The following is an 11,178-nucleotide window of genomic DNA, read 5'->3' on the forward strand; positions in this document are numbered from 1 at the left end:
CTTTAAATCTTCATACATCTTCAGTTCAAAGTTGGTGAAAATTGACCTTCACTTTGCTGTCAAACGAGGGTGATCGATACTTGAGTTTGACAACTCTACGATTTTTCTGTAAAGCGCATTAGCATATTCAGTATGGATATCAGATCTGCGAGGGATGTTTCCTCGGTGACCCTAAACGAAAGTGGCGGCTTCTCGCCTTTGAAATACACAAATGCAAGGTGGGGATATGAACTCATTCTCTGGTTGTTGTCTGTTGTATAGAAAAAAAATGGTTGAGAGACACCTTATTTATACAAGTATTGAGTCACTTTAGACCTTAGAAACCTTATCATGTCATCAGGTTACCTTTCAAATATGTATCTCTGAAAAAACCACAATTTTTTTTATAAAAAAGGTAACTCCAGAGATGAATATCTGAAAATGTCCCTGATTGGTTTTTTAAATTACGTGAGGTTAATTCGGATATGTATATCTGAAACATACGTGCACCAGAATCTTAGTATACTAGCACATACAATATAAACCATAAGCGAACCAGAAAATTTAATCAAGAATTACACCATCATTGATGATGCTATATATTATTTATGTATTAAATTGTATCAGGATTACATCATTGACGATAATACATTCAAAAAAGTGCATCGATTACAATCTATAATGCATCAAAAGATCTGAAATTTTGGCACTCACACAACAAATGTCAAGACAGATGTTCTAACAACACACAATGTCAAGACAAATGTTACAATATCTGCTGACTTACAACTCAATTATCAAACTGAAAACTAAATGCAGAAAGATAAATAACACAAAAATTCGCAACAACGCCTAATCTGGGAGCCACCAAGTCAGGAAGGAAATCCACTATTAGCAGTACTAGTTCAAAGCCAAAATAGTCTCAGTTTACAATTTCTCTCCTAATCCCTATCCAGTGCAACTTCTACCTAGAAATCAACATCTAGATGTGAGAAATCGACATCTCACCTCCAATCACCGCAGTGATAAATAACAATCACACATCCTGTGACCAAGGTAACCCAAATAGAAAGATCACACTTTCCAATAAAAATACTTAGTCAAGCACCTTAACTAAGAACAATACTTGATCTTGTTTAGAAGTTTTGATCAAGAACAATACTCAACTCTCTTGCTTAAAAGCTTTAAGAGTGAGAACACACGTCCACCTCAATGTATTAGAAGATACATGAGTGACACAAAAGAAAGAACACACGAAGAACTTGACAGACTCCCAACACAACAACCCTTATTGCACCCATAGTTTCCCTTATGTGATTTCTTGCAAAACTAGGTTTCCCAAATTCCTTTTTATAGAATCTTGCGTTATGGGTTTGGCCTTTAAAATAAATTCAATCTTCTCCTTTCTGAAAACAGATGCAAGATCTTTTTACAAAATAGGAACAAATCAATCAAATCAAATATTAGTTTTCTAAAAGAATTCTCTAAGATTCTTTTTCTAAAATTCGAGACCAATCTGCATTTGTCCTAAACATTCCTTGATTACATGCGCATGCAATGAGTATCTGAATATTCCAGATTCTCATGTTTTTCAATCAAATATTTGAAGGATAAAAAACCAGTATGAACTGTCAGGTTGTTCTGGTGTAGGATGTCACAACATCTGTCAAAATACATAACAGCTGAACCTGTTATGATAGTAGGACAAGATGATTCAACATCTTGCACAACATCAATTTGAACCATGTTTTAGTAAAATTATGCCAATTACAAAAACCATGGAACTAACAAGATTCAATACGCATAAATCTACAATTGATTCCGCCTTCAACTTTTCCTAATTTGATTTTCTTTCGAGCTCGCTCAATTTGGTGAACTCTTCCATCCTCGATAGAAATTGATCTGGCCAATTTTCTGCCTCATTTGTTGAGTGTTCAGTCCACTCCAACAATGTAGCTGGTATGGGACACCCTGGTTTCAAATAAACCTCAACAAAATGTAGTAATTTTGAAAGCCACCATATGCACATGATGCGTCCGAAAGGGTCTTTAGGTGAACTACTCAGAAGTGGGAAAAAATGTCTCTGAGAACCCATATCTTGTCAGATCGATACACATCCTGTCATACATACTTGATATAATATGGCCCATATCAGGAAACCATATCCAATTTGAAAATGGTGCGGGACCGCTATCACAAGCAATAAGTGCATCTTGAATTGAATCAAAATTTCACAGATATTCAAATCCAAATTCATTAGGCGAGGCAATATCTCTTGTAGGCACAAGATTATCTCCATCACAACTTATTTGATAACTAAGTCATCGATCAAGTTAGGCATTGCACAAATCAAGTAGTTTATCTAAATTAGATTGAGAAATCTATTCTAATGCAAAAGGCAAAAATAATTTTGCCTTAAGCTTGGGGACAGTAACAATTCTTATTTTCATGCATCCGTGAAGGAAAAGAATAAACATAAGGAGCACCATACTCTTAATTCCTTGGATGGATCCTTACTCAGTACTCATGATGCCATTGAAAAGGAAACCCTTGATTTCTACACTAACTTGGTGGGGACTAAGGCTGTTGAGGTTAAAGGATTTAATGTACCTGATATCAGGAGAAGGAATAAACTATCTTGGGATAGTGCTCAACATTTAATCAGGCCAATTAAAGAGAAGGAAATTTGGACTGCTCTAACTAATATTGGGAACACTAAAGCTCCAGGTATTAATGGTTTCAACTCTTTCTTCTTTAAATCCAATTGGAAAATAGTTAAGAAAGATATTATTAGGGTCATCATGAATTTTTTTACTACTTGTACATTGTATGTTGTTGTTAACTGCTCACTTGTCACCCTGATTCCCAAGTCATCTGATGCTAAAACTATTAAGGACATGAGACCTATTTCATGTGGCATCACAATTTACAAAATTATCTTAAAGATTCTCACAACCCGATTGGGAGAAGTGATTAATGAAGTGATTGATGACATCTAATCAACTTTTGTTCCTTGAAAAATTATTCATGATAACATCATGTTGGCTCAAGAATTGGTAAGGGGATATGGCAGGAAAAATATTTCTCCTAGATGTATGATCCAGATGGACATATAAAAGGCATGTGATATTATTGAATGGCCTGCTCTTATTCACATTTTGCTAAACACCTCTCTCAAATTTTATAGGTTGGATTGTGGCTTGTGATACTACTATTTCATATAGATTCTTTATTAATGATATGTCTTCTAGAGTTTTAAAAGCAAAAAGACGTTTGAGACAAGGTGACCCCATCTCACCTCTTCTCTTTGTCATGGTTATGGAATATCTGCATAGAATATTGCAAGGGCTAGATCAGATCATTAACTTCAACTTTCATCTAAAGTGTGATAAGCTGAAGATCATTAACCTTTGCTTTGTTGATGATCATATGTTGTTTGTGAGAGGAGACCTGGATTCAGTTAGGATGATGATGGACAAGTTCATAGAGTTTTTTTGCTGCTACTAGACTGAAAGCTAGCATTCCAAAAAGCAAAATCTACTATGGAGGTATAGATGAGGAGACACAAGTTCTTATTCAAAAGGAAACTATTTTTGCTGTATGTACATTGTCTTTTAAATATTTTGGGGTTCACTTTGCTAGCAGAAAGTTATCAATGGCTACGTGCCAACCATTAATTGAGAAAATGCTTGTAAGATTAAACTATTGGAGTACTAGACTGCTTTCTTATGCAAGAAGATTCTAATTGGTGAAGAGTGTAATGTTTGTAATAGCCAACTATTGGATGCAAATCTTCTCGCTTCCCAAGAGAGTTATCTCCCACATTGAAGGTCTGATCTGCAAAAATATCCTTTGGACAGGGAGAGAATTACCTTCCAGAAAAGCTCTAATTTCTTAGGAATATACTTATGATCCTGTATCTGCAGGTGGAAGAAACCTGATATCTCTAACAGCTTGGAATAAAGCAACCATTGGCAAACTTCTTTGGAATGTTTGCGCTAAAGAAGACAAGTTTTGGATAAGATGGATCCATATGTACTATAACAATAGAGCTGATATTTCCCCCTTTAAACCTGCCATACACTATTCTTAGATCCTTAAAGCTATGTTTAAACATAGAGATGTCCTGGTATAATCGGCTATTTGAAGGGGATTCCAAGCGACTTGAAAATATGTGACTAAGAAAGTGTATAAAATGATGTAAGGTACCAAGCCTAAAGTGAATTGGAGGAAGCTTTTCTTTGGAAATATTGCGAGACCTAGAGTTTAACTCATTTTATAGATGGCATGTCAGAAAAGACTTCCCACAAAAGACAGATTAACTAGATTTGGGATTGCCACATACGGTAATTGTGTATATTGTGATTGTCCAGAAAGTTATAATCACTTGTTCTTTGAGTGTGTTGAGACAAAAAAGAGTTTGGAGCTAAATTCTTACCTGGATGAACATAGTCCATATCCCTACTGACTGGAAATCATAATTGCAATAGAATTTCCAGCATATTAGAGGTAAGGGGTGTAGAGCACGGTTATTGAATTACATTGACATAAACGATCTATACCATCTAGACTAGGGGTGTTCGTGGTTCAAGAACTGTACTGAACTGAACCAAATTAATGGTTCAGTTCAGTTTTTGAAAACCACTTTAATAAAAAACCAATTAACTGTTAAAGCAGTTCCAATTCAATTTTAAATTGGTTTTGAACCAGATTGTATCTATAAACTGGTTTACAATCAATTTCTAGTTATAAACTGTTTTAAAACCAGTTTATAATTAAAAGTCAAATTTATTTTATAAATTGTTTTTTTTTTTTAATTTTTCTCCCTCATATATATATATATATATATATATATATATATATATATATATATATATATATATATATATATGGAGCATATCAAGTTAGAGGAGATTTTATCATGAGAGATAAGAGGGTCAATTGACAACCATTAGATTAATATTAATGAATAAGATTAAATTGTCATTAAAGATATCTCTTTGATTATTCTCTCTTCAAATAATTGGTCTACCATTATTGTTAGCCTGGAAATAATATACGTATTTTTTGCTGCCCCATTCCAATATTTCCATTTTTATTTTACTTCTTTGTTATTGTTTTGGTGAATTTGAATTTTATATTTTTTTCTGCTCCTTTTTTAATACATGAATCATTTTGACAAAAATGAATTTATCTCTATTAATAATTTGTCTACTGAAAATAAAATAAAACAAGTATTATTTTTGTATTAACCATTTCAATTATCTCCATTAATTTTCTTTTTTTAATTAAAACTATTTCGTGACTTTTTATGTTTCTCCATCTTTCATTATCAACTATACCCAAATCACTTATCAACTCAGTCATACACCATTTTTCAATAAATAAAATAGAGATTGTTTCGTTCCAAATATAAAAACGCAAATGATTTTGATTAAAATTTCATATCCATATTGATTCGGATGTTAAGCATTTTAGAAACGTTGTGCCAAATTTCATTATTTTTCCAAATCAATTCCACTTGTGCAAAAATGATTCATGTATTGAAAAAGGAGCAGCAAAAAAATATAAAATTCAGAAAAAATTTATTTTTTTCATATTTACAAATAACTCAATTTTTCATTTTTTTCAAAAAACTTAATTTTGGAAAAAGCTGATTTTTTCGTATTTAAATATTTAAATGGATTTAAAGTTTTAAGTAAAAATAATTTATTGAATCATGAAAATATTACATATAATATATTTTTCCGATTTTTTTTTTAATTTTCCAAGAAAAAATTATTTTTAAATTTTTTGGAAAATAAATATTTTAAAAAAAAATTTTGTGCTAAATTATTATTTTTGGTTTTAGGAAAAAACAAATATTTTCGAATCAGTTTATAAAACGAAACTGGTTCTAAACCGGTTTTAAATTGAAATTGAATTGTTTAAATTAAATGGTTCAGTTCATTAACCATTTAAGTGGTTCAGTTTTTTTAATGGTGCAATGCAATTCAGTTCTAGTATATAATCCAATTAACTATATTTTTGAACACCCCTAATCTAGACAACTAGGAACCAAGTGATTTTTCAAAACAAACCCGCAAAATGTTTACAAAATTCAGAAATTATTGATAATATAATTTGGAGAGTTGAGCTTATAAAAAATTAGTCATTATTGTAATAGAGTAATAGAACCTAAGTGTGGGGCTTGGTTGAATAGTAGTAGCTCTTATTAGTCTCTTAATTTCTTTGTATTACTTGGATCTTGGCTAAGCTGTTTATTAACTTGTTTTTGGAATAAAATTATTTCTCTTGCTAAAAAAATATAATAATTTACTACTCTTATAAAACAACTTATAATTTATTTTTTACTAAAAATAGAGTAAGATTATAATGAAATATTTAGTAAAAAAATAAAGCAAAAAATGGAAATTGATGAATCTCAGAGTTGAAGCCGTGCCAGCAAAGGCGTAGCCAATATCCAACGGGATCTGACAGAAGCGATCATGTCCATGTGACCATTTCCGGATACGAGAAAATTCTTCACGACTTACACGCGCCATTACCCAAAAAAATATCTGGATCATTACCTCAAGATATTTTCTCCCTGATTACGTGGCACCAAGAGAATACACTGACACGTGTAAAAGCGTCGCCATGTGGAGCTTCTTTTATTTTTTGCTTCTTCAACCAAACAATGTAAGAGGGTTTCTTCTTCTTCTTCTTATTCTCTCATTTTATTTCTAATTAAAATTTCGATCATGGAAAAGGATCTCCGTCTCCGTCGTGATTTCCACTCGCCGTCATTCCCCGAGTTGAATCGCTCCGATTTTTACTCTGACTCCTCCGCCACCACCGTCCATAACACATCCGTAGAGGCCTCTCCGTTTCAGGTAACTTCACTCATTTTACGTTATCTTTGAAGCTTCTTGTCCACAACTGATGTTAGATTTTCCAATTTCGTTTTCTGTTCTCTTTTAGGCTTCTGTTTATTTTGTGGAAAAATTGCTGAGCTTTTTTTAGGTATTTTGAGTGCTTTGTGAGCTTCTTTTATGGTAATTATTAATGTTCGAAATTATGCTTTGATTGGCGTTGAGGAGATCTGAAATTGCTAAATAGGTATTAACGTAATGTGGATATGATTTTCAAGTGGTTGAAATCGATAACGGTGTTTGTGTCAAGTAGATGAGGTTTAACCGTGGATGCTGAGGCCTTGTAGTCAACTTTGTTTGTCAATCTTTCATGCTTAATCATAATTCTTGAAGATGTATTGATCAGTTTAATGTGAAACTTAAAGATCACTTAGATTTCATACCATTGTTGGCTAATAGTCTTGGATATATCTAATATCTGATATTGGTTATTGGCATTATACTTACATTTATTACCTGTTTAGACTGACTAATTTTAGTTCCGGTACATTGTAATATCTCAATATCTTGTTGCTTGACATGATTTATTTTTCAAAAGGCTATTTATACATTTTTAGTTATTCTCTCTGCGATTGAGTTTGTCAATAATAAATTATGTTCATACTAGGACTTGTTTTTGATTGCTTGTGAATTTGGAAGCTTTTATTATCATTTCATTTAGTTGGCAAGGATATACTTAATTCTAAATTTTGTACCAGGACCAGTCTAGACGATGGACAGATCAACTGCACAAATTATATCTTAGTTCCTTAGAGGCCTCATTTGTGAATGAGTTGCATCGTTCTATACATTTACGTGGTTGTGGTTGGAGCTTTCACAATAATGATGATGAAACATATAAATGCAGAACTCTGCAAAATACATCTAATATGCCTAGACAGGTCAGAGATAAACTCCAATTTCGAGTCTCCACTGTGTTTATGCATTGTAATTTCTCCCCTTTATAATCAGGCCTTTTTAACCCTTTTTTCCCCCTTTCAGTCTCTGGCTCTACAAGATGGCTGCCAGAAGAAGATCAGCCTTGAAACAATTGCTCCCGTGTTAGAGAGCACAGCTGATTCCCATGTTCTTGCAGGAAGAGAACCGGGGCGTGCAATGCTAGATAAAGCTTGTAGTTTGAGAGAGCCTTGTACCTATGACCATGGATTACCTTTTGACGAGGAAATTCATGCCAGTGGGAGTTCATCATTTGCCAACAAGTCAGCAAGAAGTTGTTTGGAGAAGCAATGCTCATTCCATGGAGAATCGGGTTGCAGTACTACAGGTAGCCTGAACTACATTTTCTGTTTATGATTTGACAGTTAGGTATTGAACGTGGATGATTTACCGACTCTTCCACAGAGCTTTATACAGAACTACTGTGATACCCGAGCCCTTGTTCTCCTTCTCTAATTAAGTCATTGCCTACAATGTTCCAACATGTTGTACAAACCCATAGTTTCACATAATTTGCTTTTATTAGTTGGATCAGTCATATACATTGACAGAAGTTTGTTGCCATATTATCTTTTTTCATGTTTTATGCCTTTCTATAAGAATTAAATCAACGTCACTCTCAAGCAAACTGAATTATTAAAGGACTGAAGTATCGGTCTTCAGTGATGCAATGCTTGTAATGTCAAGTAATGCATATCAATATCTGAAATGCGTATCAAATTTGTTTTCTGGTCCTAAAGTGAGTGTATTCAAGAATGATGATTTATTTATCCGGTTCTTCCGAACTATGCTTTTAAATCATTTCTGAACATGGCATGATTGTGATAGTTTTTTGCATAGGAATAAGGTTGGGATATTTATAATGTTTATTTTTTTTCTGTCATATCAGAGGTCGCTGATCAAAACTTTAAAGATGAAGTAGCCAGTTCGAGCAGCATGCCCGTGGCTAAAAGGTTGAAGACAGTTGCAGCTGATCGTTCAAGCACCGATCAAGTACTGTGGAGTTAATTCTTTTCTGATAACAATCTCAAGTAACTTTAAATGGGTTGCTTAGCTTTTCATGTTCCTTTTATATTCAGATTGTACCTTTCGGAAAGTTTCAGACAACTGATGTTTCAACTATTAGTAATTCAACACAAGAGAATGAAGGACATGATCTATTATTTCAACTCCCAGAGAGCTTGCATGCCTCAAAGTCTGACCCGCCTCATTTTCTCAGGGATAGGTAAGTATGCAACTTAGATTAAAGCCTCAAATTTTACAGTAGACGCCGATATAGCACAAGAAAATAGTCAATTTACTTAAGTGCCCTTTCAGGAAATTTGAGGGGCTTATTATGTAAAGGAAATTCAAATATGGAAACCCTATTTTTGGTAATTTTAGTGCTGGTTAGGTTATTCATAGGTGTTTAATGTATAATATAGTGAGGAAGAATCCTCTGATAGCAATATGTTTCAACAAAGTACAAATAATTATTTTGTATGATGAATTTTTGGGTAGGCTGTTTTGAAGTAATTGTTTCATAGTGAGGAAGAATCCTTTGACAACAAAAATATTCAAGTGTACCTAAAGATATTTTTAATTTATTTTGGATTAATGGTTCCTGGATCAACAACAGATCAGGTGCATGTACTAGCACGTTTTTGACAGCAAATCTCATCAAATTTAGCTGTACTATTGCTTTAAGATGGCAAGATCTTTATCTTATCTCTACTTTTTAAATACGTGGAATACTAAAAAGTAAAAACAATAACAACTCCTCTGGATCTGGATATATACTAAACAACTTCACTACCTACCATCAAAGATTTGGTATATCGTGTTCCTAGTGCTTTTCGTTAATATCTTGAACGGGAGCAGTTTGTCTCCCATGAATTTTTTGTGCAGTGAAATCACAACCTTCCATTCTTTTCATCAAGTGCAATAAAAGTATTATTTGAAAGAATGAAGGGTGATGATGTTAGGGGTGGCAATAAAATCCATTTAATCAATATCCATCCAATCCATCCAAAAATTAATCCATCCAATCCATCCATCAAACAAAATAATACTTAATGGATCGGATCCAATCCATCCATTTAATCATATGGATGGATCCAATCCATCCATCTCATTTTAGAAATCCAATGGATTATGTTTAATTAATAATTTTTTTTACAAAAATTAACATCAATTTTTTACAGAACTTTATTTTATATTTTAAATTGACAAAAAATATTTTTTTTGAAAATTTCTCACTATTAATTATTTTTATTATAAAAGACACATGAAAAATCTCTTTCCCTTTTTCTCTCTTTGCCCCTCCCTCTGTCTATTTTTCCTATACTTAAATCACTTACAGGTTAAATTATTTAATCAATAGAAAACTACCGTTAATTAACCTAAGTAGAATATCACCCAGAAACAAATGATAAATAATGTCCGTAATTTTTTTATTGTTTTGATATTTATTTATATTCTGTTTCTTATTAGAAGATGGAGTCACATAATTATAATTAGAAATATACATATTTGGCATATTGTATATTATAAGAAAAAAATTAAGATTAAGGCTAAATTAACCTTATTAATTTCTTTAGTAGACTAAATGTCATAATCAGTAGCAATTAAATTAAACTAGTTAATTAAAGATAAAGGTAAATTTGAGTAAATTTGACCATGATTATAAAAACAAAACAAAAATTGACAATAATTTTGTTTTATTTTTATTAATTTAATATATTTAAGTGAAACTAATTACGTATTAGTATTGTATTTTACCATAAGAATTCTACAATTTAGAATTTTATGAAATCATTTAACGTCATAATTGTGCAAATGGTAAAATTACGTTTGATAGAATATGTTGTAAAATGGCAGATTAATTTATGATCAAAATTGCATATTCGTAGAGGATTATACCAAAATTGAATTATGATCTTGAAATAATTAAAATAGCAGATTATGACTATAAAATTTCAAAAAAAAAAAAAAGCGATTTAATCATTTTTAATAGTATTCGCCTTAATTATGACTAAAAAGAATAAAATTGAAAGGGAACATAAGTAACTAAAACAAGGAAAAATACCGATAAGGAGAGAAGAGAGAATTATTTTTTTGTAATTATAAAATGTATTTTTTGTGAAATTTTATTTTTTTATAAGAAAATTTTAATTAAAATGTTTAAATTAAAACTATGGATGGATGGATATCCATCCAATGAAAAGTTGTTTATGGATGGATTGGATGGATTATATTTTTAATGGATGGATTGGATTGTATTTTTTAAAGGTTATGTTAGTGGATTGTTAATGGATTAATGGATTGTTTTGATCCATCCATTAACAATCCAATCCATATCCATCCAATC

General features: G+C 31.9%; 1 protein-coding gene across 2 annotated transcripts; it reads left to right on the forward strand.

The window, feature by feature from the left end:
- The first annotated feature begins 6,645 nt into the window (after positions 1 to 6,645).
- Positions 6,646 to 9,446, forward strand: LOC131607419 (cold-regulated protein 27-like). 2 transcript variants are annotated; one of them, XM_058879425.1, is made up of 5 exons: positions 6,646 to 6,854; positions 7,598 to 7,774; positions 7,875 to 8,157; positions 8,719 to 8,822; positions 8,909 to 9,446. In XM_058879425.1, exons 1-5 carry the CDS (start codon positions 6,723 to 6,725, stop codon positions 9,056 to 9,058), a joined length of 846 nt encoding a protein of 281 aa, XP_058735408.1. In that variant the 5' UTR covers positions 6,646 to 6,722; the 3' UTR covers positions 9,059 to 9,446. The 2 variants fall into 2 exon arrangements, with proteins under 2 accessions (XP_058735408.1, XP_058735407.1); XM_058879424.1 differs by having other exon boundaries at positions 6,654 to 6,854; positions 7,592 to 7,774.
- The last annotated feature ends 1,732 nt before the right edge of the window (positions 9,447 to 11,178 follow it).

The sequence above is a fragment of the Vicia villosa genome, linkage group LG5 (assembly GCF_029867415.1).
Source record: "Vicia villosa cultivar HV-30 ecotype Madison, WI linkage group LG5, Vvil1.0, whole genome shotgun sequence".
In the NCBI taxonomy this organism is placed as follows: domain Eukaryota; kingdom Viridiplantae; phylum Streptophyta; class Magnoliopsida; order Fabales; family Fabaceae; genus Vicia; species Vicia villosa.